The sequence below is a fragment of the Rhagoletis zephyria genome, unplaced genomic scaffold (genome assembly GCF_001687245.7).
Source record: "Rhagoletis zephyria isolate East Lansing unplaced genomic scaffold, Rhagoletis_zephyria_1.1 Rzeph_scaffold_02536, whole genome shotgun sequence".
NCBI classification, from domain to species: Eukaryota; Metazoa; Arthropoda; class Insecta; order Diptera; family Tephritidae; genus Rhagoletis; species Rhagoletis zephyria.
In genome coordinates, this window is record NW_016159620.1 from 1 (window position 1) to 20810 (window position 20810).

The 20810-nt window shown below is 32.9% G+C and overlaps 1 protein-coding gene across 1 annotated transcript; it reads left to right on the plus strand.

Annotated features, from left to right (window-relative positions):
• Positions 1–2: 2 nt before the first annotated feature.
• On the plus strand, positions 3–20533 carry LOC108367095 (collagen alpha chain CG42342-like). The gene is made up of 9 exons (XM_017621641.1): positions 3–20; positions 121–216; positions 295–339; positions 3329–3391; positions 18147–18173; positions 18244–18297; positions 18772–18969; positions 19237–19843; positions 20121–20533. The coding sequence occupies exons 1-8, from the start codon at positions 3–5 to the stop codon at positions 19396–19398; spliced, it is 663 nt and encodes a 220-aa protein (XP_017477130.1). The 3' UTR covers positions 19399–19843; positions 20121–20533.
• Positions 20534–20810: the final 277 nt, after the last annotated feature.

Consider the following 20810-nt stretch of genomic DNA (forward strand, 5'->3'; position numbering starts at 1 on the left):
ATATGCCCACCATTGAATATGTAAGTTTCTTTAGTACATATTTACATATTTATATTATTTAAAGCCTTAGACACATGTAGAAACATGTAAAATATATTTTTGTTCTTTACTTTTAATTAGCTTTATGGTCCACCAGGACCACCCGGTCCAATGGGTCCTCCTGGTCAACCAGGCAAACATGGAGAGCGCGGCATGGATGGTCGCAAAGGTGATACGGTAAGTTTATCAAACAGAAGAGAAAATTTAACTGATTAGTGATATATATTTTTGACATAAATTTTGTAACACTTTCAGGGAGAGAAAGGCCAAAAAGGTGACCAGGGACCAATGGGTTTACCGGTAAGTCTAAATCAGTCATTAAGAATTAAAAAGAGCATTGTTACCGGGCTATCATTTTATATTCCTTTATATACTTGTACATATGATAAAACCATTACAAGGTAAAACCATTGTCAGGCAGTGTGATGTTTGCCGGCAATATTATTTTAAAATTGAAAACTCAAACTCACACAGGCAATCTCATTTTTATTCTAAAATAACAACAATTGTGAACAGTTTCATTTTTTATTTTCAATTTTATTAGATTGTAAAATGATTGCAAACGTCAAAAAAAATCTTGACCAACGAAATGAGAGAATGATTTTACATTGTGATGATTTTATCAGGCTTATATCTACATATAAATATACATACCTTTTCTGCCCTCTGGAAATAGTCACGAAGGCAAACATATGTATGTATATATGTGGCTATCTATTGCTGCAGGGAGGCCACTGGTAAGAAATGAGGCTTGTCTCAAATGGTATGTTCCAGGCTTTATGAAACCATAATGAAGGCTTTATCTAATAGAAAGCTCGAGAGAAGACTACGCTAGCCAAAAAGCTTGATTGAGTGCAACGAGCCGCCCTCATTAGAATTATTGAGACTTTTGATATAACCAAAAGTGTGTTGCCACCAACTTCATTGCCTGTAAAATCGTCTAATATAAACATCGTGTAACTGACTCAGGATCTAGCTACTTTGTGTTTATGCACGTAGAGGCTTAAGCTTAATAGGGACAGCTTTTAACAGGGAAATCTCTATTAACCTTCAATTTGAGATTTTAGATTACTATAGTGTTTCTCAAGCGGAGGTAACTGCCATTAGGGAAGCAGTCGATTGGCCGCTGCAATGCGCGACATCTCACGTGAAATGTTTGGCCTAGTCAGGCCACAATGAGATTACAAAAAAGCCAGGAAAAGCACCCTCGAGAAGCGATATAGGGGGGTATCTTTCATGTGGACCACTCGTAAACACATAGTAATAACTCAGCGAACGCTTAGATATCATCTCTACACGCCTCTTTAACTGCTCAAAGTTTGCAAGACTGCGATTCAAACACCTTAACCCTCTCTCTGTGATCGACACCTGCAGCTTACTTTGCGCACATCGTTTCTCGAAATTTCTTAACAGTTACCGATCGTAGTGGTATCACAAAGGGTCAATTTTTACGATCCATGTAAGTGTACCCGTGTTTGTGGCAATCCCCTTAACCTAACCTAATCTCTGCTAACTTGGTGGTTAACGTCAATAGCGATGCCAGTTATGTTTACGACCTATGAATCAATGCTGTCACGTAATGTTAAAGAACCTTGCTGTTCCTTTTGCCAACTTTAATAGACACTTTGGTCCTTTGTATATTGCTGCATGTAGGCTCTGCCGCTGTACCTTGCCGAGTAACGCGAGTATGTGCCTGCTGAAGGACAAACGCTCGCAAATTATATGCTGCACGGTTCCCTCGTGATAGTTACATTTCGTACATTTTTGTATCTGTAAGACCTATCAGAAGCCTCGAGTCTGTTCATCGTGTTTCTAATTGTATGAATTACACATAATTCTTGCAAGTCTGCAACCCTGAGTTCATTCCAAAGCCTATCTGTTTGGGTATATAAGCAGATCTTGTGATATTTTGATCTGCCGAAGAGGATGCCCACTTTGGCTAGCGCGGCAGCTCTCCCATTTTCTTACACGCCCTTGTGTCCTGACACCCAATATACCATAGGTGCCGGTTTAGCCACAGCTGTAAGGTGTCCACGACAGAGATCGAATTTGTTTTATATGAAAGTAGAACCTTAATAGCCACCTGACTATCTATGTAAATGTTTATTTGCTCGCTTGTCTGATTAATTTCATGTAGTATTTCTGCGACTTCCTTTATGAAAAAGACATCGGCTTGATAGATCCTGCAATAATCTGGTTGCCTAACGGACCTATGATTTACAGGTTTACTACAATATACAGCATCCTACTGCTTCGTCTATCTTAGAACCGTCTGTGCGATGTGCGTTGCGTTCCCTTGCCACACCACGCTTTTTTCCCAACCAGCAATTTCTATTATAGCTTCTAGATACCCTTCGAAACTCAGACGCGGGATCACGTAGTCTATTCACCCTATATATTTTTTTTTGATTTTCATTTATGGGTGGGTAGATTTTTTTTACTTATTTGTGGTAGAGCTCAGGAAAAGTTCTTTCTATCAGCGGTAACTCTTCGACAGACAATGGTAAGGCTCCGTTCTTTCATTTGGGAGAAAGCATTAAAATGCACGGCAAAGTTAGAGAAAAAGCTTGACCCAACACTTAGCGAAAATATTCGCTTTAAATATTTGTTTTTGAAGCGAAACTTCTTTGCGATCGGTAGGGTGTAAATGCAAACATCGATGTAACGAAAAAGCGATATAGGAAGGAAAGCGGAGGTGGTTGGGCCCGATTAACGTTAAGATTAAGATTAAGAATAAGAATAAGACTAAAATTTGCTTAAAGATTAAAATTAAGATTAAGATAAAGTTCAAGATTAAGATGAATATTAAAGAAAAGGCAAGTTTCACTTCAGTGGTATCCACAAGAAACTTTTTTAATTTTCTAAATTTCAAATCGCTGGGTTTGCTTGAAGAACGCAATGGTCCAAAAAATTTGTCTAAGATAAGTATGAAGAAATTCATAAGGAGTATTATACCCTATTTCCACCGAGCCTTAACTGCAATTTATGCCTAATGGAAAAAGAAAACTTCAACTCGGAGGGGGTAATTCCACCTAATAAGTACAAGCAAGTGAAAAGGGGGGAAAAAAACAAACCTTGCCGATCACCCCATGTTAAAAGTCTTGTGACTTAACTGAGCTCTTTATTGCAGTTAAACCTTTGGTGGAAATAGGGAATGAACCTCAGATAGCGACTAGAATATAACAAAAATATTTTTGCCATTAAGCATTAGCAAATAGCTTAAAAATATAACATAAGTACATATAAACTATCTCACAATGAATTCAAAACTTTTATTATTCTTCGACAGGGTCCTATGGGTATGCGTGGTGATTCTGGACCAGTTGGTCCCTCAGGCAAAGCTGGTTTACCGGTAAGCATGCTTTTACTTTAAATGTCGGTCAGAACTCAAACAACTATTTCATTAGTAATATGCCACAAACCATTTGTGTTTCGCACCTTAAATTTGGTTTTAGAATAAATTCTTAAATTTATGTATTTCAAAATCAAAAACTACATATATTGTTATTTCGTTCTTCAACATACGCACTAATATTCTAACACAGCAAATTTTATGTTTCTAACAAAATGGTAAATCATAAATTTTGTGCTTCTTCTTCTTCTCTTTTTACATGCAACAGGTGTGGGGCTACTAATTCTAGACAAGCAAGCGAAAATATAAAAGAAAAGCAAACTAAAACTTAAATTAAAATGAAAATGAAAATGAAAATGAAAATGTAAACTGCAAATAACCGAATTAATGAAACGAAGCAAATGAAAAGCCAAAATGAAACCCGAAAATAAAGAAAATTTTTAATGAGGCGAACACAAACATACATTTATATGTACCCATGAATACAAATAAGCACACACACGGAATGCAATAATAAATAAGCAACACAACACATTCAATACATACAATACATATACATACATACATTCACTTATACTAGTTATATATATGTACATATGTATATTAAAGTTTCACACTAATCGCACACATATGACCAAATACTTAAACTACATACATATGTGCATACCTACAAACTAATGTAAGCCAAGACCTAAAGAACTTCGAGAGCAAATGTATGTCAAAAAACCAAATTACCACTACATAAATAGCAGTTGTGAAACTTCAAAATTATGCGAAAAGTCTTAATACTCAGCTTAGAAGTTGCAAATGCTTACTTTGAGAACTTTTAAATGCAGAAAATTCACTCCTTTGAGCAGAACAAAAAGTATTTACCAATAAAATCGAAAATCATGCTAAGGCTCATTGTTATTTGAAGTTGAAGCGAAATTAAATCAATAATAAAAAATAAAAAATAGTTGTACAATAGTTAGAGAAACAAAAAATTCACAAGTATTTATGTATCTGTGAAATTCAGCAGATAAAATAGCAAAGGCACAAACAATACTCACACTCTTGAATACGACTAAGATTGTAAATATTAAATGTGTATTTAAATATAGATACATATGTACATGTATGTACATATCTATGAAATCTATTTATCAATCGCAATTGGTATATTGACCTTCCCTCGTAAATGTACGGCAGAAGACGTTTTGCGTTCTGTCCAAGTTCAAACAATTTTTTGTACAATATTTTTAGGTAACCCTTTTTATCGTTTTTTAGTTTAACGGTTCATAAAATATAAAGAAAAATTACAGATCTACTTTTAATAAGAAAACTTTAATTTGTAAAAATAGAATGTCGATAATACTCTGAAAAATGGCTTATTAATCGATTTTGCTTAACACACATCTACGCAATTTGGGAGCGGATATGTATGTTATGAATGTTTGTTGAAACAACCCGTCATTTGATATGTCAGGATTTATTATTTTTTTATTAAATAAAATTTTCTGAAGTACATGAGAGCAATTTTTCGTCACGTCTCGCAAAAACAGATAGTAAATCATTTCACAAGGATGAAATAAGTTGATAGAGAAAATCATGTTCCATTGTAGCACCACAGTTTATCAACAAAGCGAGCTTTCTACTGTGTGATATTCTTATTTCATTTTATGTTAGCTTCGTAAATTTCGCCAAAAAAGCTGCAATTTTAATTTCACATGTAGAGCTTTGTTAGACGAAACAAAATGCATCCACTCTACTTTCTACATATCAATGATCCTCTGCAATAACGACACAATTCAAAATTGAAAAAATAAAAACCTTGACTACTGTTAAGTGCCCCATGTCTCTAAATCTTGTCTAATCCATATCCAATCCTTACTAAAGTAAGTATTAGGGATTGCTAAAGTAAGTAGTATATTCTTTGACTTTGTTCTGGTAGCGTTCCTACACATTAATTCAACAAAATTTCCATCAAAATATCCAAATTTTTTTTATGAATATATGTAGATGTTACCAGATAACTTGGGACTACGTGACTTCGTCTGAAATCTGGTTTGGTATCTCAATTCTGACGAAGCAAATTCAGACATCCGGCATACAGAGAACTTCTTCTCGTTCTGTCGAAAGCGGATTTAAAAATTAATAAAATATGGTTCTTTTCGATCTTCGTTCTCGCTGATGAGACTTGGTCAGTTCGTGAACAGTGGAATTTCAGCCTTTTACACAATGCGGTAGTGTGCAATGCTAAAAAGAGTGATGTTCTCCTCAATAACGCCACAATTAAAAAAATAAAAACCCTCACTACTGTTAAGTAGCTCATGTCTCTAATCCTTGTCTAATTCACATCTTATCCTTACTACTTACTTTAGTTGGACACTTTACAGTAGTAAGGGTGTTTTTCTTTTAACAGTGAGTTGTGTCGTTATCGCAGGAGACCATCGACGTGTACTTGTTCAGCTCAGATGGCAGACACTCTGCCCTTTCAGCTTTGTTATTTTTTAGTCACGTCGTAGGTCAGATATCACAAAATCGATTTTGTGATCGCCAGTGGTGAAATCCAGTAGGGTATACCCTCCATAGTTACAAGCGCGCTCTGGATATCTATCTGCAGTTCGACTTTTTCGTCTTGAAACATTCTATATGTTAGGTTACATCAATCTGGCTGGCTGTGCACCACGCATTTGCCGTGAAGGTCACTAACGGTACCAGGTGAAGATCGAACTTTAAGTATGCCTATGGTATAATTTTATTGACTTTAACCCTGGAAGTGCATTCTTATTTTTGTGTACGTAAACCACACACATTGTCTTCTCGTCGATTCAACGAAGAATGTGCGGTGAAAAGATTCCACGACTGTAGTGCCCAATAAGAAAGAGCTCCTGTTACCTTACTTTGGTTTTAAGCTCTGAGTAGCACCCAGGTATGTATTTTAGTCAACTTCTCTCTATCTCCGCACATAAGAATAGGAGGCGCTCCAGTGTTTTGCCTTTTTTGTTAATGCCGCTCGCATGATTTTTATTTTTTTTCTGTTTTTGGTTTTTCTTAACTACGAACAAGCCTCTGTGAAGTGCAAAACCAGAAAGAATCAAACGAGGAAAAAAGTGATTCAGGTTTAACATTTGAAGACACATTTATATAGTGGCTATAGCTAAGTGCGTAGAGATGCTTGCTGTTATCTGTTTATCCCGTCTGAGTCAACATGTTAAGATGATAATACAAATTTTTGTTTTGTATCTCCGAATTATGAAAAAGCATCTGCGAAGTGCAGAACATAAACTTATTCAAACGAAAGATCGACAATCAAAAGTTTGGTTAATGTAAACAAAATTGTGGTTAGTATTAGCAAATCAGTGTTGAAAATATCAACCACAGTATTGTTAATATTAACCGAAAATCACATTGATTCCTTTCAAGTTTGAATTTGGCAATATTAACCAGTTTTTGGTTAACTTTTCTCTCAGTGTATAGCGCTTGTTGGCCTCTTTACGGCAAGGTATTTCGGGTAGACTTTAAGAGTCAGTTCGGTGGCGCCCAGTTTTAGCGACTTCCTTGCAGACACTAACTAAGTTACTAGTTACTAATGATATCTACATAAATACTTTTCGATTCGATTAGTTTTGGATCCCACTAAACTCTTATTTTTTAGCAGCCTTATAGTATTTCTATATTCAGGTTCTATAACAGCGCTTTTTTACTCCATTAATGGAAATGATCGTGCTTGGAATTTTCTCCATACTCAAGCCGACTGGAATCCCTTTTAACAATAGCAGAGGAACTCTTTTTATTATCTCATTTGTCTATCAGTTTTATTAATTCTGATAAATATTCGCGTGCCATAAGCAAGCTAAAGAACCGTTTTAGGAAATCTTCTTAAAGCACAACATTTAAAAGTTGCCGTGATTATTAAAACGGGTGGTAACCAAAATGTCTCAGTTGTAGTAGTTTAAATAATTTTATGATAAAATATCTTTAAATTTACTTAACTTTAACAACTTTACTAAGCAACAACTACATATATGTACGTACTATAGAAATCTTACGACGAATTTTCAACATACAACGCAATAGTTCAAAATATGTTTTCTAAACCTCTAAACAAAATCGTTCATATCATTTATGCATTTAACTAACTGAAATATATCAGTATAGCTACTTAGTTATAAATGACCAACCGAGTATAAATATAAAACATAACTTATGTATGTATCTAAATACATACCTAGTGGCTCAAAAAAATCGTCACTTTTACTACATTTGGCCCATAGTAGCGTGAACATATTGATTTTACTGGGTGTTTTGATTTTTTTTTGTCGCACGGTGCATTTAGTAATAAGTTTTAACATTTCGAAGAAAATTAGAACAATTTTGTATATGTTCGACTTTAACCTTGAATATCTTTTTTAGGGATGACTTTATGTTATGGAAAAAATACTTATCGCTCATTTGGTGACTTAAAAACGAGATACATATAATGTTTAAAAATTAAAAAAATATGTCAAGTATTTTTTAAGTGGAAAATAAAAATTCGATTTGCAGGCGATCTTAACATTTAAGGGCTGCGCTTTTGACTAAGGCGTTTTTTCACTCTCGCGAAAATATTCTAAAGGGGATTTTGAAACAGGAGATTCTTTTTTAACCAGTCTAATGTCCACATATTCATATAAGTATTTACATTCAATAAAATTGTTACAACTTATGAGAACTACGTAAAGAGACAACCAAAATACAAAAATCACCAAACTCACTCACGGTCGGATTAAAAGTTAATCTTACAAAATTATTAAGTCAAAGATATTGCGCACCGTATGTCCAATTCAACTAGTAATTCGAACACTTGCAGTTAAAACAAGAAAAATTAAAGTATGATTTGACACTCAGTGACCCATAGTGACCATAAAATTCATCTACAAAACGTGTATTTTTCAAAAGCTGCACTGAAAAAGGGCTTTTTACGATTTTCCCGCTTACCCGTCACATTTGTAGATTAATTAATTGTGTAAACTCGCATGTATTAAATGTGTAAACACACTAAATAGCATATATTGATTTAAAAGAAAAGAAAATCTCTAACTTGAAAATATGCAGAGGAGGTATCAAAATATACATATCTACTATATATGTATGTTTAGAGATTCAAAAATGCGCGTTTGCGACATAAATAATTATGATAAGAGTTTTGTGTACCGTCCATGGGCTTTGTCTACATACATATGTATGCATATGCAAAGATTATTTAAATATATGTATGTATGTATGCATAATAACGTCATGCCAAAGCTTATAAGCAAACAACCAAAAGATAACAAACCTTCACACGCATATAGAAATACCATAAATATTTTAATTATATTATACATAAATAGTTATACAAATAATACGAATAAGCAGTTACAAGAAATTATCAATTATCAAAACAATAAAAAGCAACTATTTATTGCGTAAAATTAATACATCATATGGGATATGATACGCATTCTATACATATGTATGTACATACATATATTTACACTCTTACACACTAGCCATACACACATACATACCAACATACAATATGTATAAGTATCTTGAAGCAGCACCAAGAGCAAAACCAATAATAATATTGAAAGCAAAATGGGGAAAAAATGATATCGAATACGAGTATTATTGCAGGATTACAGCTCTATATAACTGATGATTGTACAATAATATTGATAATACGAATGTACGTATATTTGTATAATAGATAGATACAAACGCAGAGTGGGGTTTGTAAGAAAGATGACTTTGACGTTTTATCATACGTTTAAGATTGATAAATGATTGCAGCTTCCATTTTATTAGATAGCAAGCAGCACGTAAGGGAAGGAAAGGAGTTGGCGTACATATATGTATGTACATAAGACGCTGATTTATATGTGTTTGTATAGTCTGTGGTTGTAGTTATAGGCCGTACAGAATAATATAAAAGAGAAGAGATTAGTTAGGCTAATTAATGGAAGTTTGCAAAGGGATGTTAATATATACATATAGATTTTACTGATTTTATGTTTAAATTAGGTAAGCAATATTTTTGAATTGCCATTAGAGGACATATCTTTTCTTCTGTTCTTTCTTTTCAACTACCTAGCTGTTTTAGGTCGACTTCGCGTAAAAGTGTTTTTTTTTTTTCGTGCGTAAACTATGTATAATTAACTAGTAAATATCGACGTAAGCCAAATATTTATTACTGCGCATCCCAACAAAGAGAAGGTTTTGTGTCCGAAATATGAAAAGGAAATAATGTTACTCATACGCCACGTATCCACGCGTTTGTTCAAACCTAATAAGAAAATAATAATATTTGATTATTGCAATTATGTAGAGAATTTTTTCCTCTACAAAACGATATTTTTTAAGTAATTAAAAATATCTCCTGTCAAATTAAGAAATCGGACATTCCATTATTTTAATCAGTAAGATTTTCCGAACGTGACAGTATTTATATTCATTATCAGTGAGGGAAATATTTCGACCTCAAGCGCTAGACTGATAGGTTTAAATACCTGCATGAAAAATTTTCCACTTCCAAAGCACTAGTAAACAAAAACTATTATATATGGCTCACATGAATAAGGCTATTAACTCATCTCATTACTCTGTACGGACGCTAAAATGACACAGAAAAACGCCGAGATTTTAAACTTAATTTTGGCCGTTGATTTCAGATCTGTATACCGTTTTTATAGATCAGGTCTTTTGCGCAAGATATTTGCATTTGAAGTTTGCAATGCGGATCAAAAAAATCAAACATTAAAAAGAAAACTATTACTCATACGCCAAGTACGAGTTCGTCCAAGTACGACATGGCGTATGAGCAACATTATTTCCTTCTAGTTGATACAAAAAATGATTGCACATTTTCATTTGGCTATTCACAATTTGTTTATTTATCCATCGATTTTCATCGTTAGTAGGCTGATTATTTTTTGCAAAGAACAGGCTTTAATACAAATGAAAAGAATTTACAAAAAAAAATTATTTCTTGCATGTTAAAAATTTAATTTTTTCATAAAGATGACAAAATCTCGCAAAAATTACCTAATCTAGAAAAACTGTATACAGATCCATAACTCAATATCCAGCTCACGTGTTTCGGTGTGTTTTTGTATTACTGATGTTACGAAAAGTTGCAAAGAACTGAAGGTCTAGAATAAGAGGAGGTAGGAAAGCGGATAGATTTGGTAAAGTCATCGGCGTGAATACCGTGCGCATAGACATTTCTATTGAGTATATATTTAACCTTCATGTGCTCGGTAGCCTACATTTTTAGCATTTTCGTCGAAAATGTCCATTAAAATAATATTTCCACTACAACCGTGTCCGAGGTTTTCAGTAGCTTTCTGAAAATAAATTCTAAGCAGTTTTGGCTGTTAAAGAAACAAAAAAATTATTTCCGAGACCTTCAAAACCCTTCCTTTAAAAATGACTATCTCCTGGCCGGTAGTCTACAAATGTAGACACAAAAATTAATATACTCACGAAACTCGAGGCCAAATATAGTAAAACTACATTTTTAGTTTTTCTCTCTTGATGTCGGCTTTTTTTCTCAAGGACTTTGCAATTTCAAGGATATGATAAATCAAAAAATTATTTAAAAAATTCAGTGCAATGTGGAATAACAATATGGGTGTCAAATAAAAAAGATAACCCTGTAAAATTGAAAGAAAATTGCACGTTTTGGTGCAGAAGGACTAAAGAGCATTTAACAAAAAAATATTTAAAAGGACATTTTCAATACCTTTTCGTCCTTATGCGCTAACAACAACATTTAATAATTTTTTAATTCTGTACAATTTTCTCTTTCATTTGGTGTCTATATTGTTATTCTACATCGCGCTGAATTTTTTTTAAATAATTTAATTTTTAGAATTTTTCATATCCTTGAAGATTCAAAGTCCTTCAAAAAAGATACTGACGTCGGAGAGATAAACTAAAACGCAGTTTTACTATATTTGGCGACCAGTTTCGAGCTCCAACATTACCAAGGAGGTATTTCTACCAATTTTAAAGTTTATTTGCAGGACGTTTGCACGACTGGTACATGGGTAGATGCGGGTAAAGAAGGGTCTACTTACCGATAGCAATGATGTCTAGCGACCCGTTTCTTCAAGTTAAAATATATCCTTTTTACTTATTGTTGTTTCCGACAGGGTGGGTGTATGATGTATTTTGAAACGAATTTCCGTCATCTCTTGTGAAATTTAGTTTGGTATAAGTTTCCAATAGTTATTCAGTATGTAGGCTACTAAGAGGAAAGATAACCAAGCACGCATTCTAGATGCTTAACTAGATGTTGTGGCCCTTTCTACCGAGAACCCTAATCCAAATAATTGGTTCAGGAGTGATTTCACAAAATTATATATTTAAATACGCGGCCTCCATGCGAAGTCTAAGAAACTGTTTCCTTAGCCACACAGAAGGTCAAGGCATTTCGTCCATTGTGCTGTTATCATAGCCGTTTTTCTAAGCTTCAAATAACCTGGAATTGGGATTTTTTTATGTTTCTTGAAAATTTATTTCTATTTATTCGACTATTATTCTTAAGGCAGTGAAGGTGAGAATCGTAGCCATACAACTAATGAAAATTTAAGCACAAAATATATATATGAACTTTTTAAAATCATTATAATCAGTGTTTAAAGGCTCAGTTTGTTTAATAATATATAAAGAGGAAAATTTTAATTATTAGCCTTTATTTACACAAGGAAGTTTGGAAAAAATACTGCTCATTCAAAAATATCTTCATGTCCTTACAAGACATTGCCGAGCACTGTAGGCAAACATTCTAACACATTTTTTTTGTTTATAGTATGGTATAAATGAGTAGTTTGACTATTAGTAGTCCTCAGTTGCTGATGACAACATTGAGGGGAAAGTACTAAATTTTTTTTTAGTGTTGGTCAGACCAAGTAACGAATCTGGGTTCGTCGCGTACTCGTCGTACTCGTACCGCCAATCAAATAAATAGTTTTCCTTTAGAATATTTTTCAATTAAGCCAAAAATTTCGAATGTATTCAGTGTATATTCGTAGTAACAATAAAAAAAAATATCTTGAAAATCTTATTGGTTTCAATGACATTTCAACAATATGTATAAATATAGCTTAAAAATACTTAGAGAACTACAAAAACAAAGTTATAGGCGTGTGTGTGTATTTTCAAAAGAAAAAAATATAATTCAGTTCAAACAAGACAGAAATGACAAGTGATCTAGCTGAACCAATTAGGGCACACAAGTTAAATAAAGCGAAACTTACGAATAGAAAATAAAGAGAAGTACATGCGAATATTTATAAAATTTAGGAGCAAGAAAAACAAGCCGAAAAAGTACACAAGCATGTACATATGTACATACAGCATTGTTATTGTGTGTTTCAATGTCAATTGAGTTCAATTAATCAACTTCCCCACTTACCAGGTCAAATTAATTGGTAAAATTTATGAAAAAATATATATAAAAAGAAACATAATAATAAATGTCGTTGTCAATTCTACTTGCTATCTTGTTCTCCAACTCTCTTAAAACAATTAATATTTGTGAATAAAAAAAATGTGTAAATAATAAATTAGCCTAAAAGGAATGCATGATCCTTTCATTTATGTAAAAACGTCCAAAATATGACTTCAACTCTCAACAAAACAAACTTTCCTTCTTTCTTGCTCAAATATTTCATTAAAGGGGTCTATTAGCTCGCTCTATTTCTTTCTTAAAACTCTCTTAAGAATTACAAACTTAGAACATTTTCACACTCGCTCGAATAAGTAGACATACATACATTCTATGTACCCCCAAACTTATACTAAAATACTACACAAACATATTTACTTGCGTTCTTCGTTAGTTTTTTTAGGCTAGAATAATAAAATAAAAATCAACAGAAAATACCTTTAAAGATAATAATTACGATTATAGGTATTATACTAAAACAAAGTAAAACATATTAATAAAAACAGATCTAAATGCTGTATGTATATTGTTAAATGTTTTTTTTTTTATTTCGCCAACTAAACAAGATATATAATAGATTTACAACATAAAAAAAACAATAATAAACTATCAATTTTTGTGTGTATCTGTGTGATTTGTATTTCTAAATGTCGATTATGTATACAAGCATATACATATGCATTTCTGCATCAAACTATTAATAACAAAAAAATTTATGTGGAGATTTAAATGCCATGCTACGCTTATGCAACGCATAATTATTTACAATACATATACAAACATGTATACACATACATACATATATAATTGAAAAGGTATAAAAGAAACGAAAAATAGCCATTGGAATGTATTGCATTTTGCCAGAGTAATTTTGCCAATTATTTTTTTTGTATCTATTAATTAATTATGTTGCGCAAACAAGGCGCATGCGTAAATAACAACAAAACAACGTTTACTAACAAAATGCATACTCGTATTTATATACACATAAATATACAAGTACATATATACATAAATAAATGAATGCCAATAATGCTAAAATGGAAATGTGAAAGTGTTTTATGAAATTTAATGTGAACATTCTCAAATACGAATAATTTTCTTTGTGCATTGCTATAAAAATAAAGAGAAAGGAATGAGAATACTGAGTTTTTTACAAATAACTAATTAACTGTTTTTATTGCTATTGCATGGATCGGGTAAAAGTATTAACAAATGATATGTGTGCATATTTTAAACTAAGATTTCGATACAGGGGTAAACAGCATGATGCAATAATAGAAGGTGTTATCGGCTGGCAGCTTCTCGCTCTAATTCCGCCATATTGACTGCCTTAGGTGAGACAGTGGTACTTCTTTAACAATTCTTTGCCTAATAATATAGTTCAATATTTTTTTTATTTTTTCTCAGTATACACATTTTTTTTCTTAAAAAGGTATTTTATCTTATATTATTTCATTTCATTACGAATATACTTAAAAAAAAAAAAAATCAAATTTTGTTTAGGAAAAAATGTGAAATTTTATATTTTTCCCCCAAATGGGGCTCTATTTCTTCCCGTTTTTCTTCTCATTCTACTGAGCTAAGGCAGTGTCAAATCGAGCGTTCACAATTGATACCACCTTGTATTATTGCATCATGGGTAAACAGCTACCTATTTTGTTACACATCGACTGGTTTAGGAACAACATATCGCTAGCGTAAGAGTGGAAATTTGCCACTTTTACAATTTTTACAGGAGACGGAAAAAAAATGTTTCATGTTTAAAGCAAAGCAAAACCACATACGAATCAGAAGAACTCAATATTTTTAAAAGTTTTGGTATTATTTTGGCCCAATCGGACTTTTAATGTCCCTTTTGGTCTTAGCAAATTTGCACTTCATTGAATATGAACGAGAAAACAATGCAACACCTAACGGCATTTTTAACATTTTTTTTTCTTGAAATTATGAGTTTTTACAGAAAGAGGACTTAGCAGCTTTTCACTCTAAGCTAGCGATATGTAAGTATGTACATACCTAGTTACATGCATACATACTATGTATGCATGTGCATTACGGTGGTAAGATTTTTCTAAATGGAAAAAAAGAAAAATACTGGTAAAATTTTTTATATTTCGAGCTGCCTCAAAACCCATGAAGTGTTCCATGTGCTTTATTAAGGGAAAATCACTTTTTCATAGAAATGGTATTTTGAAATAAACAATTAATTGGGTATTATTATTGGATGTCTACTGAAGAGAAATCGAGTTATCCGATCAAAAAGTATTTATTTTCAAGAATTCCTTACCGTTTCTACAAAAAAGTCAGCCTTATCATAAGTTTCATTTTCCCCGAACCGGTTCACTTTTCACTTTTGGTTTCCATGGTTTTACTATGGGCGAATGACAAATTTTCGGGTGAATTTTTATTCAGGCGAAACTCAGGATAAGGCTGAGTGTTTTCCCCATATAAAATACACGAACAACTTTATGGGCTTTGAGGCAGCTCTAGATATCATTAATGTTTTTACAAAAAAAAATACGGGTATTATTTTTTTTTAATTTAGAAAAATCTTAGAAGGTGAGAGCTTAGCATGTTGGACTTTTTTTCCCGCATCTGTTTTTGGACCACTTTATGTAACTACATACAATATATGCGAAATCTGGTGAAACGATCCTTTGGTGAAACGCCTTTGTAACTCAACTAAGGAGGCACCGCGGCAACTGCTCGTTAAGTGTGTGGCCGTATCGAGACGACAAGAGCAAAAAATATGAATAGTCTCATTGTGGCCACTTCCTACTTCAAAATCTCCTAAAAACCTTCTGAGAATTATAGGACTAGATGAGGCGTTGTGATGAGTAGAGGGAGCAACGGATCTGTTGAGTCGCAAAGCATAGACAAGTAGCAAACGCCGTTTTTGAAAAATGGCAGTTTTAAAAAACCGACCGCCAAAAGTAAAATTAAGTGAAACCCGGATAAACCGGTTTTTTTTCATATTATTCATCCAATACTGATCAATCAATAATGATTACCAGGGCCGAAATGTTTAAGCTTTTGCGTGGAATTGTTTATTTTGCTTATTCAGGGTTTCCAAGCTTAATTTTAACGATCATGCTTATTTCAATGTATAAAGCTAAGTACGGGCCCTTTAAGAAAACGGTCAAGAAATAAATTGCTATTATTTCCTGTGTGGAATAGTTCAACAAGTTTTGACATCCGATATCTTACAGCCTGCTGTCTCACTTTTTCCCACTTTTTTCACAAACAAACTTTAGCAAACCATAGAAAGTGAGTGTAGCAAATTTCTAAAGAATTTCGTAGTGCTTAAGAAAATTTTTCTTGAAATGTTTACAAATAATAACATAAAACCCGATTCGGTTTTTATTAACGCGTAACTTCAATTGCATTTCAGCTTGGATACAAAAATTTTAAACCAGTGGTTTTTGTTTTGCGAGCATATTTTCAAGTATTTTACTAATGTTTTAGTGGTTATTTAAGTGCCTAAAATGGATTTTTTTCTTGCTTATTTTCTTCGGCCCTAATAATGACCAAAAAACATAAAAAATTGGTACCAGTGAATTCAACTTTTTTTGAGGAAACAGCAAAACAAAACAAGTTCAAAGTATTCGGATTAAAAGTAGAACAGCAGAGACGATGGAGTTTTAATGAATTTGAATAACGCAATAACCAATGCTAGAAAATCTGTATTACCGCCTAAATATTTGTATTTCTTATTGTTTTTTAAATCATTTTGGAGTTTTCTGTCAGATACATTTTCACTGAAAGCAGTTATCCTATGACGTATACTGTCCTCAATAACTGATGTAGCATTACAAGGCGAATTTATATAAGGTGGTGTTGTTTCATCAGCTGTGAGTAGCGTTTGATTGTCAAAATTTTGTACTTCGTTAGCGAGTGAGCGAAAACGTGAGAGTGTTTGTATTTTCTGTCGCCCTTTTTCATTCGGGGAAGAATAGCTGAAATTTAACAATGGCCCGCTAAAAGCAAAAACAAAATACAAGTAATTGTTGTATTTGTTGAATCGATACCACCTTATATGTATTCGCCTTGTAGCATTACCAAGGCACATTAAACAGGTAGTATCAGTAGAGCAAAAACAACATTTGCGTGTATTTTGTTGTTGCTTCTGGTATCGAAAGTGTCAAAAACTGTTCTGAATTTTTTCTTCTAAATCAAAGCGTGCCGTGTGAAATACAAAAAATTATAAAAAATAAAAAATTGAAATTGGAAAAAATAAAAATTGATGCAACTTTCTTTCCTAGTAAATTTGTTTGCTTCTCGAAGCATTGATCCATCCTTTGCAAGGCCCAGTAATCAGCGGTCGTGCTGCCGAGTTGGGCGAACGTTCCAAAAGCTGCTATTCAATCGCTTGTTTTGTATGGAAAAAGGTTTCACATGCAAATGGATTTTAACAATTCAGAATTTTTGTGAGAAAAAATTAAAAATATTTGACATTTTCGAGACCAAATAATTTGAAAATAAATCAAATCAGCTGCTCTACTGATACTACCTGTTCAATGTACATTGAGCATTACTTATATTTTTTGGATTTTTTTTCGTTTTGAGTCAACCCGACAATTGTTTTCAACCAGGTTTTATTATGTAGCATTTATTAACTGGAGCAAGAGAATCGAGTTTCTTCAAAATTGCAACTTTCTCTGCACTTTGCACTAAAATTGCAAAAAATGGGCTCAACCGGTCTCTTGCAAATTTTATAAGCTTTGATTAAAAAATTCGAATGAATCAAATTGAGTGAAAAATTAAGGCTCCAGTGAATTAACAGTGAACCGAAAATACCAGTTTTTAATCACTGTTCAGCGTAGCCGCTGTTCGTGTATTCCATTACAGGAGAAGTCCCGAGCCAGAAGCAACGTCCTTTGCTCTTCTAAATTGAGCTTGAAAGATCATTTGCTTCCAAAAAAAATGTTGACCTCGACTATACCTACAAGAAAATATTTTTAAATATATAGACATATAGCTTTTGTAAACATAGTACTATTCATAGTACTATGAATATATGAGGCATAAGATGAATATTGATATGTACACACATAGAGTTAGGCATTTTCAAGACTCTTGATTTTTTGGGAGTAGTCCGAAAACCAGTCGATTGTTTCATTGTAATTTATATACATACTCACAAATGTATGTATACACATGTATTAATAACAAATATAAATACATACCTCAATTTGCATATAATTTTTTTAATTCTTAGTATTTCATTATGCCTCTTTCACATTTCTTTCATTAAAATACTTTTTGCTATCTTGTTTTTTTTCTCATCTTGAACAGGGCCCACCAGGTCTAGATGGCATGAAGGTAAATAAGCGGCTTGAGAGTTAATAGCTATTAAATAAATTTTTAATTAATTTTTAACATTTTCTTATAGGGCGCTCAAGGTGAAACTGGACATAAAGGTGAACGCGGCGACCCAGGATTGCCGGTAAGTACCAAACGGATTTAAAGAAAAATTAAATTATTTCTTTTATTTTCTTAATGGTGCTTGAACGTAAATTTTTGGTTTAAGATTTTCTTTCAAAAATGCATGAAAATGGGCATAAGTCAACTGCGTGCATATCCAAAGTTATACAATAAACATTTTATTATAGTACACACTACAAATACAAATCTATTTTTTCCCTTATTTTTCTTATTGCATCTGCACTCTATGCAACAACCAAATTCCGTACTCATATTGGAAAACCAAATAAATTAACTACATATATACATACATATCTATGTACATATGGATAATGAATCGTAAAACGCTGAAATTATATTTGCATTGCTATTGACTTCCCCTCCCACAAATGTGTCTCAATGTGTAACTGTGTTGGTATTTGTAACTATATACATGTGTGTTTTCATGCGATATCGCTGCTCTCTTTGGCATAATATGTACGTCGCCATCAAACAGGGCACCGATGGCATACCCGGTCAAGAGGGGCCGCGCGGTGAGAAGGGCTCACGTGGCGATGCTGGACCACCAGGAAAACGCGGACGCAAAGGGGATCGCGGTGACAAAGGCGAGCAGGGCGTGCCTGGACTAGATGCGCCCTGTCCGCTGGGCTCAGATGGCCTACCATTGCCGGGTTGTGGTTGGCGACCACCAAAGGTTAGCATGAAGTCGATAATATTTTGTTCATTTATATAAAAAGGAGCAGTTAATAGATCAAATAATTTGTGTTGGTGTTGGTTTTCAAAATTTTCGCGGGCTTTTTTTAGAATTAACAAAGCGCAATCGCTGCATGTTTAGCATACATATAGACCAACCGTAACACGTAACTCAATTATCAATTTTAGCATTTTCTTTGCACTTTTCAAATAATCATATAAATGCCTTGCGCACACGCACATGCACACTAATCAAAATCCTCTCTAGGAGCCTGTCATCTCCACGCCCATACACAAAGACTACCTACCCGATGTAACAGCGCCTGAAAGCAATACAAGCGACTATGAGGCGGAAGAGGAAGAAGATGAGCAGAATGAGGCTGAGGAGGAATACGATGAATATGCAGATAATTTGCACAATAATGATTGAATAAGTGTACAAACACTAAAGAATAGCAACGACGACAATGCAAAATCTCTGAAAGTTGCGAAACCAGCGAATTAGCAATCTGTAAAAAAAAATAAGCAGCGAAATTCGATTTTAAATCACCCGCTTTATATGTAATTATAATATGTAGTTATACCGAAAATAGTAATTCCTTTAATTTTGTCGTTAACCACATTTTCTTTCACTTAAAGAGTTTATACTTTTTAATTATTTATTGTATTTTTAATTTTACTAAATAAAAACTTAATATAAGCGCTTAGTTAAAATAATATTTTGTAAGACTTAACATTTCTTGTTGGATTATGGTTTAAATTAACGCACTTAACAAATCAAACTGACTCTGCAAAAGCAGTTCACTGTACCAACTGTACAGCTTACAGCACTATCTTCAAATTTTTGGTTGTGGATTTACAAAACATTCAAAAAAGTAATTTCATTTTGCGTTACTTAATTTATGCCGGTTGAAATCAAAGCAAAATTATGTTTTCATGGAACTTTGTTTAACTTTTACTTATTTACTTATTTAATCTTTTTTTTTTTTACTTTGTTTTTTTCTACATTTTTGTTATATTTACTTGATTTCATTTATTTTATGATGGTAATTTACTTCCAAAATACAACGCTTTGATTTCAATCTAATACCATATAGATAACAGAGTTGTTTTCTGTTCTTAAAAATTAATCTAATTTTTTTAATTTTGCAGGAAAATTGGCAGCAGTGGTTAAAGGAAGAACTAAATTCCATACAGAGGCCTGCACGAAATTAAAATTAGTCCAGCAGCATTTTGTATCAGATTCTTCACAAATTGTACTACTTCAAACTGCAACTAATTTCAATATACATACCTACATACTTCATCCGAAGTATAAAACGAAATCGAAACGTTGTCTAAATACGTATAAAAAATAGTGCAGCATTAAACCCAGATGAATCTCTAAATCGACCTACCTGATCGCTATGCTCAATTTATTAGACTTAATGACAAATGAAGGGCTTAGAATCAAAAGGAGTTAAGTAGATCTGACATTTTTTTTTAGATAATTAAGGTTAAAGTTGATTACTTATTGTAAATTCTGGGTAAATACATTTGAAATGATTTTTGCCTAAATGAATGCAGGTTAATTAACTTATTCAAAGAATGTTTACTCTTTGTCACCAAATAAACACTATATTTAACTATACAAATATGGGTATAACTTATATTTTCAAAAAATGTCACTTAGACCCTTATGATTCTAACCCCTTCAAATTAAATACAGTTATCAAAAACAACGAAATACGACTAATTTTAAATGCCATGGAAAGTTTATATAGACATATGTATGTATGTATTTACATATAAGCCTTTACAAAATTAATATACATAGCAATACAATGGTGCTGCAATCAGTTA